General features: G+C 35.9%; 1 protein-coding gene across 1 annotated transcript in view; it reads right to left on the minus strand.

Moving 5' to 3' along the window:
- Positions 1-1311: 1311 nt before the first annotated feature.
- Positions 1312-23109, minus strand: part of BTBD9 (BTB domain containing 9) — a 117475-nt gene continuing 95677 nt past the window's right edge. Inside the window, exons 11-12 of the mRNA XM_032185080.1 lie at positions 6312-6390; positions 1312-1828 (exon numbers count right to left, since the gene is read on the minus strand). Coding sequence (XP_032040971.1) covers positions 1634-1828; positions 6312-6390 — 274 coding nt within the window. The 3' untranslated portion in view covers positions 1312-1633. The remainder of the gene's footprint in view (positions 1829-6311; positions 6391-23109) is intronic.

Below are 23109 nucleotides of genomic sequence, written 5' to 3' on the forward strand. Positions count from 1 at the left end.
AAAAATAGTGTAATACTATTGAGGAAGCCTAGCCAATTTTATTGGAAACAAGAAAGCAGAAGCATTTTTCCTTTGAAGTTTCTACTGATTCCTTGCTATTTTTTGTTATATTTCTTCCTGTTTTAAGCACAACCAGTCAGGAAATTCTTTAAAATTAAGTAGTGTGACAGATTAGCATACTATTTGCTGTATTGATATAACTCATTTTATCAGTATGGTTACTCAAAGGAAAACCATATTTATCCTGCACTAGCTTTCTTTTTCTCTGACAAGGTTATCTGTCACCAGAGGAGACTCCAAGTTTGTAAAACTGGTTAGCTGACATTTCCAACATAACATGCTTTATGAGGAGTATCAACCTCCTAAATAATTTTGCCAATTACATCACTGTCGCAATACAAAAACACTTCATCACATACTGAAAGACCAACACGGAGCTCTTCCTAAAAGTCATGTGGATCTGGAGAGTGAGAGGCTGTGTTCTCATCAATGTGGAAACACTCAGAACAAGCATAGTACACAATTTAATCCAGACATAGATCAATTCTGTGATGTAAAGTAGTAGCCAGATCCTTTACAATACTGTATAAAGGCATTGTATTTTTTGAAGATTATGAGAACAGTTTATGTGAGGCCTTTAAATTTTTAGCTCCAGAGTGTAAAGCATTTTGTCTTGGATACAAATAAGTTTCTTAAAATTCTTCTTTTAGTATTCAGAACAACTGCTTGTCAGTGACTAGATGCAGTTCCATTTTTCTAAGGCAAAAAAAAAAAAAAAAAAAAAAAAAAAAAAAGATCTGTTACAAGTTTTCTTAGAAACATAAGAAAATTTAAGTAATCATCTTCATGAGTGAAAAATAAGCTTTTCTCAAGACGAAAGTTTGATTTAGGGATTCTCTTTTTGAGTATAAGAAATGACAATTTTGTACTTTAAAAAGTTAACTAAGGTCAAGATTAACATAGCATCCATTAATTAGTTTGTTGATATCATGAAGGCTTTTCTTGTCATCCCACTGATGAATGAGGGAATTTGCATCTCAGCAGGTAAACATATTTGATACTTCCTTAATCTACTGCACAGCATTTGCTACAGCCAAAAATAAGAGAAAGTGGGATACAGAGTTAAAACAATTTAAAAAAGATTACATGATAAAAAGAAATATGAATGAAGAATAACTTTAAAAAATAACATATATTCTATACTGATGTGTTTCTTAAACATTTTATTTGCTAATGGAAGCCTTCAGGGAATAAATATTTGTTTCATATGCCTTCTATTCTGCTCAAGTCATTTTAGATTTTCATTGTAACTCTGTTTTTTTTTTTTTTTTTCCTTCTGTTCTCCTTGCCTTGGTTAGATTAGAGAGGTAGGTGTTAGTGGGGTACTTGATGAAGATTGAAGACCTATTTTCTCCCCCCTTGAAGACCAGCCTGATTTGAACAAATTGAGGAGAGTGAAGCAGTCTCTTCATGTCCTTGGGAAAAGCCTTTGCCATTTCAGCATTTCCAGCTTTCAGACACGGTCCCCTTTGTTCACAGAGAAAAAGAAAGAAAAAGGTACCAGCACAAGAAAGTTCTGAATAATTTTATATAATGTCAATGGGGCTGCAAAAGCTCCCTTTTTCAACCTCCTTTATGGTTGGTGAGCATGTGAACGCGAGGTGGATCCAGGAGGGGAATGCAGGGAACTAGTGCTTGCAGCTCGAACAGGGCGAGAAACAAGCTGTTGTCCACCAGTGCCCACCTCTGTTGTTGCCACTTCCTTACAACCCTCATCCTTGTGGGTACCGTTTTGTGCTGGGCACTCAAAATGCACACAGTGAAAAACCTGGAGAGAACAAAAGATGAAGATAAAGCAAAACAATTAAATGCTGTCAAAAGCATGATCAAAATAAGATGAAATTTACTTGGAAGTACGCAGGCCAAATCAGTACTTGATCAAATTAGAATGTTTCAGCATGAGGTCAAAAACATCTTTCCATGTGTCATAAATATTGCAGTGACATAATAAGAGTGGAGCAAGAGAAGGCCTTCAAATTATACAAACCTTTACTTATGGCACCAAAATGCAGAAAAATGGTTCTATGGCAAATAGAGATATTTGTAAATGACTTTTTCCTTTGCCAAGTAGCATAAATATCTACTACATGCTATTGGAAAACAACAATTAAGTTAATTGTTTTAAACATATATTGTGATCTAATTACATCCTCCAAAGACTGAATGTTCATACACACGAGAAGTGAAATTTATATAATTACCAATATGATTCGATTTTCAAGATCTCCTTCTTCTATAATAGCAACGATAGTTCTACAGAGATATCCCAAAGTATGTAGAAATGTATTCAGACTGCCCAAGAAAGCTGTCGCTGTATCACATGAAATATGCCCTTTGAAACAGTGATCAGTTTCTGATATTTTAAGGCAACCTGCACCACTGTACAGGTGATTGTTTCTTGAGTAAGAAAGTCATCTGTTAAGTATTTTTTTTCAATATATTTTCTATTTTACTTTTACTTATACTTGTTCTTGAATTGCTTGGGAAGATAAAAGGGAGGAACACAAACTGTTACAAAACTTACTTCCACATCATTTCTCACTGCTATGAATTGCACAGCTTTGCCATATAGTAATTCAAGTATTTTCTTATATTGCTTTTAAAATTTTCTGTTTTGTCATTTATTGTAGTTTTATAGCTAAACTTTGATGAACATTTAAAACTGAATTTAAAAATGGTCTTAAGTTAATTATGTAACTTTGTAACTTTTGAATGACATCTCCTATCATTCATCTTGTAAGTAGTTCATATCTTTAAAGCTCTTCTCACAAACAAGGGTAATCTCTTATAATCCTAACTGCCCTTTCCCAGGCCCTTTCAAGTTAAAGTGGACAAAATCAAATACCATAAACAAAACACAGGTATACTACACATTCATAGAAGACTACAGACTATTGTATTTTCTAACCTTTCTTTAATACAACTGAAAATCCTATTATGCTTTTTGACCATCCTTGCACAAGTGTGTATAGCACAGATATCTACAATGACATGCCTAATGCCTGGGTCTTTTCTGAGGAGATAGCTGGTTTTTAATTCAAATACTGACAGCATGAATGGAATGAATAAAATATATTCTCATTCACTGTTTTTTGTATCCCCATTATATTTTCTTGTGCCTCTCAGCGTACAAGTTCTTGTAGTTTTTTATAGAGATACATAACGATGCATGTTTATATTTCCGCATATACACAGATGCTAACATAAAGATGTACTGCTATGTCTTCATATATATATATATATATATATGTTCATATATATAATCTGTTCATATATATATGAACAGACTACAAATATATCTGCACCCATACCCCCCCACACACACACGTGCACAAAATGGCCTTTTCTCTGCATTGCTTCTGGTAAGCTTTTTCTGAAGCCAAACTAATTTCTACAGTGGCATGAATTCTCTCCATCTGTTACAGTTCTTGAGAAGCCAATTTTTGTGTTCAGCTACACTTCTTGAAAAGTCCCTTTTATACTCATCACACTCCTACGCTTTTAAAAGTAACAGCTATTGTCATTTTTCCAGCCACACTTATCAGCATCAGGATTTGCAGAAGAGAACAATATCTCATCATTGCATTTCTTTAATGCATTGCATTTCTTGAAAGGAAGTACAGTCTAATGAATAGGATGGAGATCCACAAGTCAGAAGATTCCATAACTACTGTACCTTACACCAATAAGGTTTTCCATATAAAATTTTGCTTTACATAGTGATGCATGCTTTTTAAAATATATTACACTTACCACTGAAATTTAGCAGATACTAGCCTATAAAATCTGAAGTACCTGATTCTTAAATTATAGCTTTATTTTTTTACCTTTTCTTTCATACTAAACTCTTAATGGTCATCTCAGCATCTGGAAAATTAACAGGCCTGTGAATTTACAGCATCATTTTCAGTTACTCTGCCACTTTAACATATAGAGAGTTCAGCTTATGAAAGAAGCAGAAGATAGAGAAGTACAATTGAGCTCATCTACTTAATCTAATATTGAAATTATGTATATAAGACCAGTATTACTAAAACAAACAATCCTGTATTTTTTACTTTAATAAGGCTGAGATCACAGTTCAGCATCATTCTCTAATGAATGTTATGTTATACTTCTCATGGATGTTTTAGGGAAGGTTTGACATACAAAGCAGGAAGGCCAAGTACACACACACTGGTGCAGTAATTTGTAAGACAAAGCTTTCGCTTTTGCAACTAGATGCTCTTTCCAGGTCAGTACTACTGAAGAGGAATAACAAGACAAAACTTATATAGTCAGTTAAAAGTATCAGGTGACCTGTTCTGACAAAGAAATGAACATAAGGACTAAGGAAAAATAAATCTTTTATTTATTAAAGTAGGATGTGTGTAAGTTCAAAAAAAAAACAGGTTACATTTTTATCGCGTTCTAACATATGAAAAAAACAGGTCAAGAAAATCTCTGTAGATTATGTCTTTCAATACATGAAAAATATGGTGGAGGAAAATACAAGTTTAAAAGATGAAAACATTCACAAAATGGAGAAATTTTACATTTTTGTTTGTTTTTGTAACTCCAAAAATCAGACTGTGCTTCAAAGTTAAAAGGTATGCTGCAGCTGTGTGCTCATAGAACAAATAGGGTATATAAAAAAATATAATAATATATGTATGTATATGCTAATAATCTTCCTCCAAGCTTTGGAAGGAATAAACTGTGTGAAAAATAAAATAAATTAGAATGGGGTACAATTTTTAAAGATAAAAGAGGGTAGGACTTAGAATGGCAACACGGGTTTATAGTTCCACTTACCCTTTACATGAATAGCCGTAAACTCAATTTGCATATACAGATTTCACTATAGTTATGCACTGCTCCTTACAAATAACTACACAGGATATTAAATTCTTTGTAACAAGAACAAATTTGTAATTAGCATTATGTTTAAAAGCCCATAAACCTGTTACTCTTCAGGGCTTAAAGCTACCGTTAAGAATTACAAATTGGAGGTAATGTTTCTTATAGGCCAATTTGCTAAGTTTACACAATGTTCCTCATATTCTTTTTTTAATAAAGAGATGAGAAACTACAGAGATTGGCATGAGAGCAAATAGGACTGTCTATGCTGATCAGTAATGGAAAAGGCTTCTTCATGCATGCAGAACAACCCTGAAGGCAGTTTCTGATTACCTATTTCTGAGAACTCATTGATGAAGATTGAACCACACACTACAGGAGATGGTGCTTAGAAAGAAAAATGTTATATTTGGTTCCATGTACTGGTCAGCTTCTTTCTAATTGTCTGCTGAAAACTGATGTTGACATCTCGTATGTTGTCAATAGGAGCTCTAAAATTGGACATAATGCTATTTGACAATTCTGCCCATGCCTAAGAATTAGCTTTCCCTTATGCTAAATATGATCAGAAATACCAGAATGGTTAAGGTTAGATAGGACCTTTAGAGGTCATCATCTGGTCTCATCCTAACTTTTAATACTGCTGGAGCTGGCAACCTCTAATACCACTATCTACAGTTCATTGTAAAGGGTGAAAGTACAATGTTCTGAACTATGCATGTGGGCTGTAGACATGCATGCATAAAACACAGAAGCAGCTCTTGGTGCTTAATAATAAAAGACAGAAGCACAAGTAAACAGAAAGAGGATAATGTTGCACTGGGTTATTGTGAAACATTTTTTCTGTACAAAATTAATGGAAAAAATCTCTTTGGTCACTGTTAGTTAATTGATTTACTGGGTAAGATAATCAGTTATAAGAGAATCATATGCAAATAAGGTTTCTTATGAAGAATGAGATTTTTCTTATGTTTTCTTCATTAAAAATATAAAAGTCATAAAACCAAGTAATCAGAGCCTATACAACTTTCTCTAGTGCAGTAGAATTTTCATCATTCATCAAAATAAATAATAATTTAAATACTAATCAAACTTGACAGGAATGTTTGATGGCATTGTGCACAGGTCAAAACTAGAAACACTTTCCTGTACCTTGTGTGTAAAAACTAACCAAACAAATGTATTCTGCACACTAGCAACAGCCCTTCAACTCTGTAGAGTCTGGGAAGATGATAACAGTTCACTAATATTTAAATACAGAAAGCATTCATTCTTATTTTGCCAGATTGCCAGAGGAAGGGGGAAAAAAAGCACGTACACTTTAGCGAGCATCATTAATTTCATTGCAAGATATGAAAAACTATACGGTTATATATTCATGAAGAATACAGGCTGTCTTAGAAGTTCCTTACCTCATTAGCTGTGTTGTGAGTTCCAACTATTCTGATAAAAGATGCAGGCTGTTTATCAAAAGTGATTGTTTGCCAGGATCTACAAAAAATTCCAGAAAGACATACAAATATTAGATATGAACACAACAGCTTGAAGTAAAATTTACAGGGGATCCATTCAAATGACAGTACATAATCACTTAATAGGACAAACAGAAACACTTCTCATCACCTGAATTTCGAGTGCTATTTGTTCACATTTATTTTCAAGTGCCTTGACTCTGCTTATGTGTATTTATACATACCTTATACTACTATAATTTGTATGCGGGAATAACACATACTATTGCTGAAAGTTAAGAAAATGGTAATAGGAAAAAAATTAAAAAAAAAAAAAACAATTCGAATGCAAAGTCTAAAATCCTTGACAGTGCTACTGGCTGTGTAAGATAAACAAAAGATCAGATAAATAAAAGTAAATGCATCTGTTAAGTACTCATGAGAAATCATCAATCATCAGAGCTCAGTTAAAGAAAATTACAGCTCTAGGAAAAACAAACAAGCAAACCTCTCCATTCCATTCTGTAACATGTAGTGGAGGCAGAGGATCCAAGCTTCCCTGGTATGGGCCACATTCTTCCAGGACACTAAGCATGACACAAAGCATTTTCCTCAGCTTGTGTTATGACAATTCACCATCCGGACACAAAGGCAGTGGGGAGACCAGACCACTCCTCCCAGAGCTAGAGTGTCACTTTTGGAGTGTAGGAACTACATCGGGAACACTATAATCTGCCTTCATTTGTACTTTTCTAATTTGGGTGAGATATGACACATCATATGGAGCCTCCTGAACAGCAGGCAAAGGACATCACTTCCCACCACAGCTTTGTGGCCACAGAACATACTAACAGTGCAACAGAGAAAAGAATGGGACCTGGAGGCTTCGGTTTGATGCCAGTCTTCCATTGCATTAGATTAGTGCCTAAACATATTAGAATGTAATACTGTTTTTTTATTCATAAAACAGTAAATCTAGATATAGAATTTAACTGTTTAGAAAAACTAGACTCTACCAGGGAAGGCTTCGGTGACAAAATGTACTTAAGTATAACTACATTAACTCACTGAAGAGGAAAAACATTGGATGAAATTTTCCTGAGTGTGTCCTAAATACCTTCAGAAATACTCACAGAAGAAATAAGGGACCAAAGCAAAACTGGAACAAAACACCACTCCCCATCAGTAGAGTGCACCAAAGCCTTGTAGTATTAACAGCTTTGCTGTCACGTACTAGAATTTTACCCTAGCAGAAAGCTATCATCATCTCTGACACAAACATAGCATTTCTGTGTCTAATTTAGTTGACTATTAGGTTTTCAATCCTGTCAGGTTATATTTGCTTAAAGAAGATTATGAGCCTGATTAAGACCTAATTTCACGTAGTTTACTGGTATTACTGCATGAAGTAATGGGTGTGATTATAGTTACTCATCGTAATAGAAGCACAAGGTCTGAATCAGGCCTCAGAGGTACAGCTGTTACCTTTCTGCGCTTCACAGTTTATTTATATCCCTTATGTGGCTATGTTCTCCTTATTTTAAAGCTCAGGCTGTTTCTTCAAGCTTTAAATTAAATATAAAGTGAGAATGGACTCCTCTTGACTGCTTCAAGATCTGAAAGGATGTCATGATTTAAGCATTTTTTTCCCTAAACAGAAGAACAATTCTTCTCAAGTTTCCTTCTCATATTTCTCTAGTACAGCCACTCAGTTAATCTTCATGGCCACATGTAGACTACATAGTCCCTTAGCTTTTAACCTTGAAATAGAGTCCCAAGATGAGTGGCTGTGACAATCAGACAATTACGACACTATTTCTCACAACAAAGTATTGCCACAGTTTACACAATGTATATGTTTTTACATTTACATGTGGACTCTGCGAGAAAAGTGATGATGTAAAAATCAGAACTCTCAATTCAGTGGTTTGTAAAATATTCTAAAGATGTTCTAAACAAAAAGGGTTTAAAACCCCAAGGAAGTTTCTGAGAACAGCCTATGCCTTCCTAGCCTCTAAGACAGAGCTTGTGTTCTGCGACAAGAAAAAAAGGTTAATTAGGGACCACGAAATAAAATATAAATGGGAATGTATTTTTTATAGCAATTCTGAGTGCTGGTCAAAAAGCACTGCTAGAGTTCAGTGCAGATTTTCTCAGGATGGCAGTAAATGACATTCTGTCATATGAAGTGACACCAAAGACAACACATCCATTCAGTAATAGAGAAGAACACGATGAATAGCAAGAGGTTGAGAAAAAGGCTTCTGAAAATCCTTTGACAACATTCATCTCGACCAGCAACTGCAGGAACCTCCTAAGTTCTTCCACTTCCCACTGCAAGTCCTTTCTTTTAGCTACACCGATCCAGATTATAAGTATTCTTTTAATAATACCAAAGCTTGATAAAAAATACTATAAATAAATAAAATTGAAAAAAAGAATGTGAGACTTGAAGGAGATAGGGTTTTCAATAAATTAGGTCCTAAGAATATTTAGTATTTTGGTGTGTGTCCATTTTATTCCCTTCCCATTGGAGAAAAAAAGACAAAATTATACACAGCTTGTAGAGGAGTTATTAAAATTCAAGAATATTGCCACTGGAGAATTAGTACTTGATGGGATAATGAGAACATCAGGTCTCTTAATTTATTTCCTTAGCAAAAAGGAAAAAGCAAAACAGAAAACAAGCCAAATGGATTTGGAAAAAGTCACTTTTGAAATAAGGAAGACAAACGTCCATCAGTAAAAATCTGCAACAATTTCATCTGTAACAGTATATTTGAGAACATCGATATATATGTATTTATAAAAAATACCTCTCCAGTACAAATATAATTGTGCAGCAGAAAGATAATTTATGCAGTATAACTATACCATATGGGAAGAAAGATTACTGACAACAAATTATCATGGCATATCTGCTTTCTTTGTATTTCTTTTTATTTTTTTGCTGATAAAATAAATTCACTAAGACTTCTATTGATGTATCAAACCATAACAATTGTTCAGTGGTGTTCCTCAATTAAACAAACGACATCTGAGGCAAGCTTTAAGTTTCCTTTAAATTTTCTTCTTTTGTTACAAGTTACCTCTTCTGGTACTCTTAAAATAATTTCAATTTCTCTGCAGAACTTTCATTTTGTAAAATGTTTTGCAAAGGTGTAGTCAAGCCATGTATATTTGCTTATTTTATTCTGTCCTAACAAGAGCTAGTCCTTCTACTCTCATAATTCCTTTTGATGGTCTTTACAAAAATTTTCTCCAAATTCTATGCATATCTCTGGTGTTGATGCATTCGTATGTCACTGTATAAAAGTAACAGTAGAATTAAAACATATCAAAAGCATCTTTTTTTTTTTTTTTGTCTGAGATTAGACACTTCTGTGTAGTAACTGTCTTTTCTTCACCTTTGCTTCCCTATACCCTTTCCAAGCATTTTCCCTATTCCCTTTCCAAGCAAACAAACCTTTCAAGCTAGTGGCAATGCTTTCATCGTTCTATACCTAGGACATGGCAATTACAAGGCTAACAGAACTTCTTTCTCCCATAAACAGACATTATCATCTGTGAACTTTTTACATCTCTGTATTCCTTATTAGTGACCCGTTATAGAATTGACTTTCACAGAATCTTAGAATGGCTCAGGTTGGAAGGAACCTTCAAGATCATCAAGTTCCAAGCCCCTTGCCATGGGCAGGAATGCCACCCAGGCTTTTCAGGGTTTAGCATTTTTTAATATTCAAGAAGTGTAGGTTGTTTTTTTTTCCTGATTTTGCATATGTCTTAGTGGTTGATTCAATTGGGATTTCCTGCTCAATCATCAACAGTTGTAGCTGTTACTTTGGGATGGTCATCTTTAAGAGAAGACTAGGGACTATCAGCCTACTCAGATTTATACTAGGGTCCTCAAACTGAAATGCAGAGCACTACATGTTGTTTGGCCAGCAAAGGCCTCCTGATAACACAGTTCCATTTTCCAAAAGAAATTAGCCTTGTTACAGCTCTATGGTGTTTTATTTAACACTCTACATCTCACCTCAGCCATCCGACTTCTAGCTCTCTTGTTCTGCATGACTCCCCTAAGGAGATGCAGTAATTGATGATTAGCATTCCAAAGCCATGCTTGCATCCTGTGAGCCTGTCATATTTAATTACATTTTAACTATATTCGTCTTCTATAATAGCCTGAACATAATTTAGATAATTATCTTTTGCTCTCTTATTCTCTGACTCTGCCCGTCTCACTTAGAGCTCCTTGCAATGAAAATCACTTTCTCTGCTCAAATGTATAAACAGACTCTTGGGCCAAGTGCTTTCATTTCTCCAACAGCAACAGCTGTCACTGAAAACTCAATGGCTCTGTGCATCCCACAACCTATTCACCATATTATTCACAGGAAGAAAAAAAATCATTAGAAGCCCCTGCACTTTCATGTTTCTTCCTGTCTTTTTCTTTATTAGCCTATTGCAAGAAGAATGCAAAAAAAAAAAAAAAAAGTCCACATAAATTATAACAATAGCTTGCTATTGCTTAAGCTATCTATAGCTCTAAAATAGCAATTCACTTCTTAGATAATTTAATGGCTTTTCTCAGCATTTTAAATTCTTGCCTAGTTATCTCTATGAAAACGTGCAATCCTTCTAAAGATTTATTATACACAATGGGATATAAAGAGTGACCCATCCCCTTTACCTTTATTTCCTCCTCTTCGAAAAGGAACAAATTAGGAAAGAATTGAAAGCTTATCTCTTACAGAGGTTTTCTAACAAGTCTCTGGCATTACAGAAATACTGCCACACTGTGGGATCACCAGAGCAGCTCTGATTATAGCTGACACCAAGCTCAGGCCAAAGACATAAGACCAAAGAGAAAGCTGTTATACAACATTCACGAAGATGTAATAACCATATCATATTCATATCATGGCTTGCTTTAGGCTAAACATGCGAGGTTCGTGTATGCATGCTGCAGCTTTGCATTTTCCAAAGTGACACACAAGCTCCGTTTTTTGTTCCTCACTCCAAGAAGAGAAGTGAAACAGTCGGGAAGCAAACGTGGAAATTAACCACACACCTTGAAAAATTCCAATTACCAGCAAGTAGCCTCCATCTTGTTTTCTAATGTTTGTCCACACATGCCTCAGTTTATCAGTGAAGAAGCTCTTCCTAGTTATTTGGATGTGGACTTTTTCATTTATGACTATCATTTTTTTTATTAATGAAATACAGCATTTGTTGTGATGAGCAAGGAGACGTTTGTAAAAGCAGATGAAAGCAAAAGGAAAGAGCAGTTGTGTTGTCTTTCCATGCACCAGTCTGATGACTACTGATGAAAACAAGACAGCAAGCTAGTAACTAGTAGGTGAAGCTGCCAAATAAAACATTTTGCGCACACAGAAGCAAGCCAACTGAGACTCGAGAAGTACTGTAGTATGTTCTGCGTGGTAAGTATTACACCTCCTGATTTGTTACCAACTATTATATTAACCTCTGCTATGGAGTACCTACGAAATAAAGACAGAAGCATGCACTAAAATTGCCCGTAACAGTTATTGTTACACAGATAATTTTTTCTTTATAAAATACCCCTAAGAAAGATCTACAGCTACCTCATAAATTGCCTATAAAAAACATGTTTTCCATTATAACAGTACTAAAAAACAAAGTGAAATAAAACTACCTCTCTGTTAAAGCTGTAATTTAACATATTAATTCAGAGGGTCAAATCCATAAAGCACAGAAGTCAGTCAAAGTTGGTATCTGGCACAGCCAACCCTTTTTCATCCTGCTTCCCAAGCCCCACCGAAGGGAAATGAGGACTATGAGAAAGCCTGTGACGACTCAGAGGTCATCTACATTTTAGTTTTTAAGACAAATTAAGCACAGTTCTACCCCTTATCTTCTTCAACTAAAACCTGAGACCAAAAGCTGAGTTTCCATCTATCCTGCTGTCATCATGACAGCACACTCACAAAAGGCAGCTTTGAATACCTGATATTTCTAAGGATGCAAGGAAGGTGGAAGCTTGAAGTAACAGCTTGCTTTCTGCAGCTCTCTTAGAAACAAACTCACCTAATAATGCATCTTGATTATATTTGGTATCTCTTCCATGAACTATAACATACTTTATCCAGTGTCTACTAAGGGGAAAAAACACAAAAGGACTTGCAATACTAACAGAAGAGATAATAAAATAAAAATAAAAAAATTTCTGTTGCAGTGTTTGTTACATAGCTGTGCTATATACTGACAAGAAAGTATGTAATGCCACCCACCCCCTTTGGGAAAACTCCCCAAAGTTTTATTCTAAATGTTTCCCATATTGAATAGACACAATTTAGAAACAATCTGAACAAAACTTGAGGTTACTTTTGTAGTTATGATTGGTCCCTCCACTGCTATGGCAAATCCAAACAAAATATCTATATATAGCTGTATACCTCACAGCTGTAAGAACACTTCACTAAACTGCGATAAACCTGTTATTGTACATGATTTATTCTAGAAACTAAATGTGGAGATTTATTGTTGAAAACAAATGTGGGCTTGATAAAGCAGACTTATTAAAAATTCTGACATAAATTAGATTTACTGAAGTCTATACTTAATTTCTGACTTCTTTAAGAGCCTTCTAATATAAAAGACTCCTTACAGAATTTCTGCTTTCACAGCTTCAGGGCTTACATTTTTGCTGTTTTAGAAACAATATTACATTAAAACCCACTAAAATATAGTCAAATTAAGCAACAGCAAAGCTAAATGTAGCAACTTTTGTCAAATATATCCACATGCCAATATAGGCATCAAGTAGCATTTTTATATTGCATAAGTTGTGTATTCATATAATATAGGTTGCTCAGATATTCTACAAATTTTAATGGGTTGTTTTTCTGTACTTCAAGAAATACACTTTATATTTCAAAATTCTACAAAAAAAAAAATTGATTAGCAATTTGCTGCTAACCTTCTGGCAAAACACGATGAGCTAAATTTTTATGCGGTGTCAGGAACTGTGTGTGTGGTATCTACACCTCCACCCTTGGTGGATGGCAGTGGTTGCATACAGAGGTTGTAGACTTGAGTATCTTGACCTAGGAATTCTTCTTATTTGCATACTTTTCTGTACACTATAGAGCATGCAAGCAGAAGACACACATGCACAATCCTAGAAGTTGAATTGGTTTTGTTGTGTTTCCTCATTACCGATATTTATTGCTCTTGATGTCCATTTAGATAGCAAAGATGAAGCACCATCCAACACATTAACATATCCAGTAATACAACGAGGTGGCTGTTTGTAACTTTGAGGGCTTCTTGCCCCTGTAATCCTATGACAGTCTGTAAGCTATTTTTATTATATAACTTCTTGTACAAATGGAATAGTTGATTAACAGCAAATACATAAAAATATTTTGAGAGATATGAGGCAGAATCATGCTCCCTATTAATCAGTTCCTTTGTAGCAAGTGGTGTAACGCTATTTATCGCTCTTCTCTCTTACATTCCCTTGGGCATGATTTCATGGACCACTCGTAAAAACTTCACATTTACAGCAACCACCCTTCTATTACTGTCGATAACATCTAATTGACATGTCAAACATCCAAGGAATGCAGTAAATTGAGCTGCAGCCTCTAAGAAGAATGAAACAGTGGAAAAAGTAAATCAGCATGTGCCTCCTCATAACAGCAATACAAATGGACCGAGGTTTGCTAATGGAAGGGAGGAAAACTGTAGCTCTTTATCCTACCACACTGAATTATCTATTAACCTCAAGGTCAGAAAACAAAGCCTGCTGACTTCAGGCTCAAACTTGCGTGGGTTGCCTAGAAAAAACTGTAACCTGCATCCAGGACTGCAGTCATTTTAGACATGAGACTAAAGTGAATTAAGACAAAATAGCAAGCACAACTTCTGCTTCTGTTATCATGTTATAGAACGGAAACAATGCAGCTGCCCTCCCTTGTGATTCTGATAAAACTACACTTAGTATTTCATTCCAAACTCTGTACCTTAACACTAAATATACAGAGACAAAGTAGAAGAAGTTGGGTAAGATTAATAAGCATCATTTTAAAAACTGAGGAAACAGACTTACGACAAATGAGCATGAAATAAAGTCAGGCAAAAATTGTTTAAGGAGCAAACAAGGTGACAGAAAAAAGGCAGAATGACTTTATAAATATATGGTTGAAGTGTATTAAAATCCATTAAGCAAGAAAAATTGCTTTATGGGGATAGAAACAAAATAATGGGATGAAATTAGGTAACACGATGTTCAGTACTAGCATCAAGAAAAAAAAATTACTGTGGGAAATCAGTAGGAAAAGCAAAGAGCAGAATGGAAGCACTGTCTCTTAAAGTACAGGAAACAAACTGATGAAGTATTGCTGTAAAAAACACACCGCATGCCATATAGTACAGAAATCCCCAAAGGATGGGCCTAAAGACATTATAATTCTTCCTTTTTGTGATTCATGGATATAATCTGCCCAGGTACAAATACTACTGTGAATAAATCAATGGATTAATTCTGTATATATCTTTACACAAAATATTTGTAATGCTAACAACTATACTTGTTTTGGCCAGCAGAAGAAGACATGTACTTTTCAAAGTTTTAATGACATTAGATCCTGAATACCAACAATCTAATTAGTGCAAATCTTTAGAAAGAAAGCAGAATGCCACATTTAGCATATGATGCATTAACATCTGACTGACCTGACTATACAAGACATCAGCAGTTGCTATATTTAATGATTGTGCCTGCAAGAAAGGGAAACTGAAGACAGAATAGTAACTTAGCATCTAGTTCATGAACATTTGGGCATCTCCTATTCATTGGGTTGTCAGATGCAACAATCAACTTCGAAGTAAACAAACAGAAATGCAAAACAACAGTGGAAGTATTAGGCATCCCTTTTCAATCTCAAGCAGATAAATGAGCCAGTTTCATAGGAGATCTATTATCTGGATTACTTTTGTAGTGTTATTTATTTATAAAGGTACTGAGAGTGTATGTGTGTGTGGGCATGCGCATGCCTGCAGGTATGTGTGTGCTCTGACTCACTGAGTGCAATCTGATGTACTGCCACAGGATCCTTCTGTAAAATAGAAGTGGTAATCAGCATCCTTGAGTTCTGACACAAAAGCTGAGAATTTGTGCTGATTGGAGGAAAAAACAAACAAACAAACAAAACTTTGCTTAACAGAATGCAAGAGAGGAGTAGTATTCTTCTCCTATTAAGAAAAATTGGATTTTTGTTACGTTGAGCAGAGTTGGCAATAGCTGGAGAAGAGCTGTTAAGACAACAGGCTTTTCCTGAATTGTCATAGGTCAAGAGGCTTTATGTCATAGGTTAAAGTGGGGCCCAGGTGCTTTATTGAGGGGAAATATTTAAGTCAATTTTCAGAGCCCATGCGAGCAAGCAACCACAGAAACAGGAGAGCAGGAATTTAAAATATCTGAGAGGGGCACAACACGCTGAGGTAAAGCTCAACCACAGTGTAAAAGCAAAAAGAGGAATAAACCTACTAAGATCAAGTTTTCTTACCCTATAAAATAGCTTTTCCATGGCAAACAGCAGAGTGTCAAATAGGCGAGACTGACCATCAAAAAACTGTAGTGCTTGTTTCAATACAGACTAACAGCCTAGATTCTGACTACAGTTTTTAATTTCATTTTAGAAGACAAAATTAATGTTTACTTATAATTTCATCCTGGTAAATGACACAGTGATCATTTCCTATTATCTTCACATTTAGTCTGCACCTACTAAATAGTGTTATACAGTGAAAAAATATGCAATGTGTAACTCCCCATCTTACTGATATTCTTTAATATTAAAAAGTGACCACAGTGCAATCAGGCAAAATATATCCACGTATTCATGCTGTAACTCTCAAGGATACATTCATTTCTTGTACTTCTACGCTATACAGAATGTTTGCAGACCAGATACATTGCTTCAGAAAAGGGCTGCTCGGATCTCCATCTTAGTGTCTCAAAATCTTGCATTCATCAACATAAGCAAATATTTCTTTCAATTTAATTCTCTGCATTTCAGATTTTTTTTTTCTGTGCCCTTAGGCTTTCCAAAAGCATAGAGGTTTCATATTTCACTATTAAAAACAGTGCTTGTATCATTTGATTTATTTTTTCAGCCTGGCAGAAATGACAGATTAAGTCAAGAAGAAAAGGCACAAAGGGGAGAGGACAAAGTTTTGTGATTACATCTCAGGAGTATGAATACATAGACCAGGTCTCAGAGCTTCAGTATCCAGGAGCGTTCCCTACCTATAAAACACAAATCATCCTTGCGAACTTAGTATTGGTTCTGCCAATCCTGATTCATTAACACTGGTAATTAGCTGTTTTGGTGGCAGATACTGAAAACAGGCATGGTACCACATTCAAGTAAATGCAGAATAGAAGGAAAGTTGATAGTAAAGATGTTCCAAAATGGAAGGGGAGGAGCCCTTTCCCTCCTGCTGTAGAGTGGGATAAGGGCTCTTAACTTGGAGCACAAGAAGAGGGGAGGTCAAACTCCCTCTGCTTCCAAGCAGGAACTTGAAGCCAACTCTCCAATTGCCCAGGACAACAACCCACCCACTACACGGAGTGTGCTCCAGAATATGCATGCCAAATAGCTGAACATTCACTGAACTATTCACTGAGCTAAAAGGAAATATGAAGAAAAACATTGTCTTCCTTTTCTAGTGGGTTAGGTAGGTTGGAAGGAGGAAATTAAATCAGTACTTTAAGGGAAAAAATATATATTTTTAAAGGCACGGGGAAAGTGATGTCAGTAGTGGTAAGAACCTTCACTTCCTCTGAAAAAAAGCTTTCCCTTGCTCATACTGGTTTAATCTAGCACTTCTCTGCATAGAGAAGTTAATTTTCTGAAGGTGACAATACTCACACTGTTAAAATCTAAGTACTAGCTCTGCAACATCTATTCACCAAATATGATAAATATACAGAAACAGCCCCCCCCCCCCCCAACAAATATTCTGTCTATGAAGGAATGCTGTATCTCTGGCATTAAAGGAAAAATAAAATGGACTGAGAAAGACATTGACATTGAAGCATATTTGAATTTACCCAATGCACGTGAAAAATTAAACAAAAAGCCTGTGAGGTGGTTGATGTCTCAGAATGACAGATTTACCATAAAATGCCAAAGTGCATGTAATGAAAAGTGTACAGTAATGAAAAGGTGAAAGTGTAAAGTAAATTAATATAATCTTTAAAGAAAGAGGTAGAACTACAATCAAAAGTCCTACTGAAAAGCCCTAGAAACTGCTTGTTCAAACAAAAACTCAAACTGGTGTGCAACAGTCTTTCAACTATTGCTCAGTAGTGAGTTCGAAAAACTGCTGTGTCAGAATAGAAGGTGAAATTGCATTACCCAACCCATGACTTTGCATTGGTAAATTCTAATTTAAACGTCATCAATTTCTGCACATTTGAGAAATCATCTGGAACTGTATGTTGGATTAAAACTCACAGGCATCAAAAACAGGAGGCAAGGAATGTACAGGAAGGCCATGCTTCAGATAAATGACAGCACAGCAGCTTGTGATGAAAGCACCATGGCATGAAAGCATCGTGACCATTTAGATGGCAGCACAAAAATCAGCAACTCTGCCACCAGCTGGCCTTGCTCAAATTCAATAGGGATGAGTAGTCGCAAAGATGAACATATAAATGAAAGGATGGCTAGTGCAGAACATGCAAGAATAACAGCAGCCAGAAACCAGACAGATCTAATCTCATCCACATTCATAACACAGCAAACAAATCCCTAAGTGGCTAAACCAAACACACTATGCCTTATAAACAGGAGCCCAAAAATTTGAGAATCAGGAAAAGGAAAGAAAAGGAGAGAAAGAGCATATCTGATTATGAGGAAAAAAAAAAATGGGGTTCATAAAACAATTAAGACAGTCTCCCTCTCCCTTCTCTTAGGGAAGCACTTGCTTTTTTAAGTGCTTTCACCCTTCAAAGCAGAATGAAAATACACTTACTGAAAAACCCTGCTATATCCAGCCCTTGCAGTAAAGCAGCGGTTAACTGTAAAGAGTGAGAACTAGCTTATATTAAAATGTAATCTCTTACAGTAAGAATAACTTAAAAGTTTAATGTTCTATCACAAAACCATTAGAAAGCTATCTGGCAAGAATCAAAAAGGAAAAGACATTAGGAAGTTTAACTTCTACTGAAATGTCAGTGTAGTAAATAATAATTATTGCTATTTGATACAAATGAATAAAAATAAATAATTTGATTTCTATTTTAAATGTGAGACTATCTGGGAGATTATACAATAGATATTTTACATAAACTTAAACATTTTATTTGAAAAAACATTCAATAAAAAAGTGCTCACACATTCATTTTAAACTAAATTTCTTACTATGAAAATTGAACTTCCTTTTATTTATCAAAGAGAAGTAGAAAACTATTGCTTACTGCAAAGCATGATCAACAGAATATCATACTCATAAGTAGATTAAGCACTCATGGAGGAGTAAGGCCTATTCCTTTCTTCAGGATGTATCAGACTGTTTGAAATATTAAAAAAACAAACAAACAAACAAACAAAAAACAGTTAAAGTGAAAAGTAATTCAGCAACATAGGAATCAGGTTGCCCATTTCTAGTGAACACTAGGGGTTTGGAAAACTCCATGAGATTTCACTGTTGTAGGCTAAGGGTTTAAAGTCTTCTCTGTGCTTAGTCCCTCTAACCCAGAAAAGAACAAGAGTAATTTAGATCGGTCAGCACAGCTCGGCTCTCCATAGAGTTTCCTTTTATAAAGCTTTTTGTGTACATCAGTGACACACTTTAGGATAATAATTATTTAAAGTTTCCTTCTTCTCCCCTCATCAAAATGTATTTTTCCTAGATGATATATTATGAAATATTAAAACATACAATTATTTATATCAGTAGCTTGACAATTTTCAGAGGTCTCCAAAGACACACTCAAGGCTTTGATTGCATGGGAGAAAAACACCTAATAGAACTATCAGTATTATTGGTTATTGCTTGTTTTCTCTGAGGCGGAACTGAGCTGACATCCAAATTCATGACAGTGTTACCGTGATGTTTTCTGCTCCATCCTCACATTAACATCCTGAGAACATGGCAGTCACATGGCAAAGCAGAGCAAAGCAAAAAAGAGCTACACAAGCTTCAATGCCTATGGTGCATGCAGAGCTGCAGCGTGGTAAAGCATTCAATGACATGCACTGCAGTCTGCAACTCCTTATTGCTCTTTTCAAGGCTTGTTCAAAAAATCCAAGCATATTTGTGGCTGAAAAGCAACAAGGAACAGAAAATAACAGTGGAAAAAAAGCATAAGACACTAGCAATTTGAAAACCTTGTGGTCCCGAATCACTGTTAAGAAACAACTTAAAAGAAACCAGGCCTTTCTTAATCAAACTAGACTCAGCTAAAATAAAAGGCAGCAAATTAAATACTAGATGCAGAATTTTCACGCTTCCAAGAGCCTCCTAATGTTCTGAAATAGTATACAACTCCAGTTTGTGCCTGTGAAATCTTTGTGCTTAATAAGGCAGGTATGTGAAGCTGCAGCTTCTTTCTTCTTTTGCTTTATGAGAATCTTTCAAAATGCGAGCATATAAACACAAGGTAAAATACGTACTTCAGTGCCTCAATCGTTCAGGGCTTTTAAGCTCAATAATTACACAAAATGACCCTTTATATCTGTCTGACTTGCTTCAGTAGGCATTACTAGCAACATAATGAACAGATTAATGAGAAACCTCAGTTTATTTTTCTGAAGTGAGAATTGAAATTGAGCTTAACAATGTAGCAATTTCCCAGACATCTTGCTTAACTATATTTCATCTTTGTATTGTATGAATGTGGCTGCACCAAGACCTGGACTTAGAGAAGACATTCAGATTTCACAGAGTTGCTGTGAAATTAAACTTCATGTAAAATAGAATGAACTGTGGTCAAAATACACTCTGTTTGACATGAGGTACAAGAACATTTCTGCTGTGAAATTAACTCCGCGTACAATAGGATGAGCTGTGCTTTAAATACACTGCTTGACATAACAGGTACAAGAACAACTCTTTTTATCCTGTTCCACTCTGCCACTTGGGAGCTCAGGCATGAAACAGAACTAAGGACTAGACAAAAATTAGACAAAAATTTTATTTTCTCTTTCTTGGTATGGCAGGATAATAAATACATGCGAGACAAATGGGAAGCCACAGAAGAAACAATGTGAGCATATGGACAGTTGGAAGGGCAAAACAGTTAAGAAATGTTTAAGATATTTTATTATAAGAGAAGATGGTCGGATGAAAGTGGTTAAGGAGAAAGCAATGGAGGAAAGTGGGTATGAGTGAACTGCAGATGAGATCACAGAGGGGGACAAGATGAAAAAACTTCTATATTTGTGGTAAAGTATGAGGAGCTACATGTATGAGTACATAACTCTAAATCAAAAGAAATATCCATACTACGATAGAGTTTACTATGATTTCACATATGTATACGCAGGGGGAAAAAAAAAGAGTTTGTCACTAATATTTTGCAAACTGGAACTATTTTCTACCTTTAATTCCTCAAACAAAATGAAAAACACTTGTTGTGCATTAAAAAAGCTGTTTAGAGCAGTTAAATGCAATAGCTGTTTTTAGCCTTGGATCTCTCTAGAGTGTTCTTTACCTGCAACTTGATATCAAAGGAAATAAGCAGGGTCCGAAAACTCAAAAAGCACACAGGACATCATAGAATGAAAATTTGAAACACTGAACAAGAGCAATAAACCTCAAGGCTGAAAATTATTCTTGAAAAATTAACAGGACCAGTTAAAGAAAAATAAATTTTGTTAATGAAACTTGCATCCACATCCCAAAGGGCTTTTCACAAGAAACTTCTAATTACATCCAGGCAAACTATAAAAAAAAAAATGAGAGGAAACTGAGCTCGGAATTTAGGAATTGAAATACCTATTACATAATAAGATAATAAGATAATAAGCAATGGAAATAAGAAATTAAGTTTGGAAGTTATTAAACGTCTATCATAACAGCAGTATACTTTGCATAATTAACATGAGTCCAGCAGAAAAACAAGTTGATATAATGCAATATAGAATCACAGAATATCCTGAGTTGGAAGGGATCCACAAGGATCATCAAGTCCAACTCCTGGCTCCACTCAGGACCACCCAAAAATTCTGAGCATGTTATCTGAGAGCACTGTCCAAGTGCTTCTTGAACTCCTGCAGTCTTGTTGCCATGACCACTGCCCTGGGGAGCTTGTCCCAGTGTCTGACCACCCCCTGGGTGCAGAACTTTTCCCTAACCCCCAGCCTGACCCTCCCCTGTCCCAGCTCCATGCCATTCCCTCGGGTCCTGTTGCTGTCCCCAGAGAGCAGAGCTCAGCGCCTGCCCCTCCGCTCCCCTCGTGAGGGAGCTGCAGGCTGCCATGAGGCCTCCCCTCAGCCTGCTCTGCTCGGGGCTGAGCAAACCAAGGGACCTCAGACTCTCCTTAACATCTTCCCCTCCAGACCCCTCATCCTTGTAGCCCTCCTTTGGATGTTCTCTAATGGTTTTATGCCATTCTTAGATTGTGGTGCCCCAAACTGCACACAGTGAGCCTGCACCACCGTAGAGCAGGACAACTACTTCCCTTGATCAGCTGGCAATGCTCTGCTCAATGTACCCCAGGACATGATTGGCCCTGTTGGCTTCCAGGACATGCTGCTGATTCATACTCAGCTTGCTGTCTACTAAAACCTCCACATCCCTTTCCACGAGGCTGTTCTCCAGCCTCTTATCTCCCATTTATATTTATCCAGGGTCTCTGGTGCAGAATCAGGCACTTGCTCTTGTTAAACTTCATGCAATTGGTGATTGCCCAGCCCTTTAATTTGTCAATATCTCTCTGCAAGGCCTCCTGGGTAGTCTCAAGGGAGTCAACAGCCTCTCCCAATTTAGTGTCATCCACAAACCTAGTATAGCTCCAAGTCCTCCAACCAAGTCATTTATGAAAATATTAAAGAGAACAGGACCTAAAACAAGTCCAGCAGAACCCCACAAGTGTTATAAACCTTTTGAAAATGAAACCATGCCCTTCACCAGGAAAATGATGAATCTGTCCCTAGACAGCCATATAGACAGTTGATACCAATTGCCCTAGAACTGCTCATAAATAAACAATATTTATTGTCTCCCAAATTCTGTCAGAGTATTCAATTCCTTTTTTTTTTCCTACAGGGAAACTTCACATTATACATCTGCTATCATGGATTACATCCATTTTACAGTAACTATACAAGAGAACTTTAAAAATGATACTCTGTTGATAACCTTCATGATTGCCTGTTTCATATTTGTCTTCATGGGACTTATTTTATCAAAATAGTCGTTAACTCTGAGGTCTGACTCCTACTGGCCTTTGGTATCTTGGTTTTCATTTGACTTTCATCCCTTTTGTCAGCAAATTTTTTTAACAAGTGCACGACTATTATTCAACACTAACGTGCTCAAGCCAACTTATCATAAATGCTTAAAAAAATAGAACAAAACATGGCTGTTTTTCATTACTGTCATACTGTGTAGAGGAAAACAGTTTATTGTGGAAAAGAAAAAAAATGCCTACATAGGGCATTTTAAAATTGGCAATTAGACAACAACCAGTATGCATTAATTGGCTATCACTTAGGGGAGGTAAGGAAGCTTTCCCTGTGAAGATAACAGGCAT

This window comes from Aythya fuligula, chromosome 3, assembly GCF_009819795.1.
Source record: "Aythya fuligula isolate bAytFul2 chromosome 3, bAytFul2.pri, whole genome shotgun sequence".
NCBI lineage: Eukaryota > Metazoa > Chordata > Aves > Anseriformes > Anatidae > Aythya > Aythya fuligula.